Raw genomic sequence first — 1,976 nt, 5'->3', positions numbered from 1 at the left:
AAAAAGTATATATATGTATATATATATATATATATATATATATATATATATATATATATATGGTAGATGAAGAGAATTGAATAAAATATAACAATCCACCCCTCTGAATATTGGAATTATAGATATCTCCTTAGATATATATAAAAATGTGTACAAAGAAATACATATAAAAGAATTTATATACCTATATGGTTATTTATTTTGTTCATTACTATATATTGTATAAACTTACATGTTTTTCCTTAATTGTTCACTACTTTTTTTTTATATATTTTTTTTTATTTTTTATTGGCACACCATGAGAGAAAAATGACCCAAAAAAAATCAGCAAAAAAAACAACGGTAGCTTGATAAATTCTTGGAACAAAAACAAAATTAATTAGAGTTAGTGGTGTCCATGTCATTAAGGATATCAAGAAAACTTTCATACCTGTATTAACTATTTTATCAATAATTTCTGATTTCCTTTGATTTTTTAGTATACCATTATAAAAGAAGAAAATAGTCAAATGTATAGGACCAAAAATAAAATTATCAAATAAAGTTGGGATAAAGGATTTATATAAAAATGTATTAGGTTTTGATTTAATAAAATTGGCTAATATTTTACCATACCACCATGTCATAATTGGTCCTTCTAATGTTAATCCTATGAGTGCCATTCTTAATGTTCTTAAAAAATCATATTCTACGACATTATTATTTTTATGTACTTCCATCATTTGACAAGTTAGATCAGCTATAAAATATAATGTACCAGCTATTATACAATTCATTAATAATAAATGTTTTTCAAATAAATTATTCATAAATAAAGATAATTTTCTAACAAATATCGATGAAAGAAATCCTTTTTTTTTGGGATATTTAGTTGCATATTTCATATCACGTGCTACATCATCTAAATTGATATTCGTTTCTATATGCGGGAAATTTTTTTTTTCTTGTATTTTCTTATTATTACTATATACATTTTGTACATTTTTACTTGGATACACATTTCTTTTATCATATCTCGCGTATTTTATATTATATAAGGTGCACACATTATTTTTTATTTGTATTTGGTATAAATATTTTTTGTTACTATTGATATTTACTATATTATTAAAAATGCAATTCGCATATCTATTTATATTATTTGTATAACTATTTATTTTCTTATAGTTTATGGGATTATTCTTGGCATTCTTAATATAATAAATAGGATTATTTTTATTCATATAATCATAATTACTGTTATGTATATCTTGTTCTGTTTTTTCCTTATTTATAACATTTTGTTTATTATTATTAATTTTAGGATATGTTTGGAAATTTTTGTTTTTTAGGTCGTCTTTTTTCAATTCGTTTAATGTATTAAAAGTATTAAGGTAAAATGAATTATTATTTAGTTTGCATCTAATTTTATCTGGTAATTTTAAGTTGTTATATATATCCGTGACATACCATCTTTTAAAATAATAATCTAAAGAGAAAAAAATAAATACACATAAAGGTGGTTAATTGTAAAAATAATGTGCATAAAATAAATGAATTTAGAATTTTATATTATTAATAAATTGTTTTTTTTTTTTATTTTTTTTTTTATTTTTTTTTTTATTTTTTTTTTCTCCATACCTAAATGGGAAGAGTTCACATTTTTTGCTATAATTTTTATATGTTTTCTTTTTATGTCCATATAAGCATTAATTAACATTATATGTTATTGTTTTTCAATAAGTTATATACAACAAGGGTATAAAACACATATCATATATAAATATATATATATATATATATATATATATTTATTTATTTATTTGTATTTTGTCCAACAGTTGTATATTTTATGGAAAATTATTAAAGTTGGGTTATTATTTGTTATACCTTAAGGTATATGTAAAAATGAATAAAATATATATATATATATATTATATATTATATATTATATATGTGTGTAATATATTTCACACAAAACTACAACAAAAAAAAAA

General features: G+C 19.8%; 1 protein-coding gene across 1 annotated transcript; it reads right to left on the bottom strand.

Moving 5' to 3' along the window:
* Positions 1-278: 278 nt before the first annotated feature.
* On the bottom strand, positions 279-1,699 carry PRSY57_0501500 (putative membrane protein; the record flags this gene model as incomplete). Its single annotated transcript, XM_020114534.1, has 2 exons — positions 279-1,468; positions 1,621-1,699. The coding sequence occupies 2 exons, from the start codon at positions 1,697-1,699 to the stop codon at positions 279-281; spliced, it is 1,269 nt and encodes a 422-aa protein (XP_019970711.1).
* Between the last annotated feature and the right edge of the window lie 277 nt (positions 1,700-1,976).

The sequence above is a fragment of the Plasmodium reichenowi genome, chromosome 5 (genome assembly GCF_001601855.1).
Source record: "Plasmodium reichenowi strain SY57 chromosome 5, whole genome shotgun sequence".
NCBI classification, from domain to species: Eukaryota; Apicomplexa; class Aconoidasida; order Haemosporida; family Plasmodiidae; genus Plasmodium; species Plasmodium reichenowi.
Note: the sequence above shows the minus strand (reverse complement) of the source record. Positions and strands in the feature narration are given on the sequence as shown.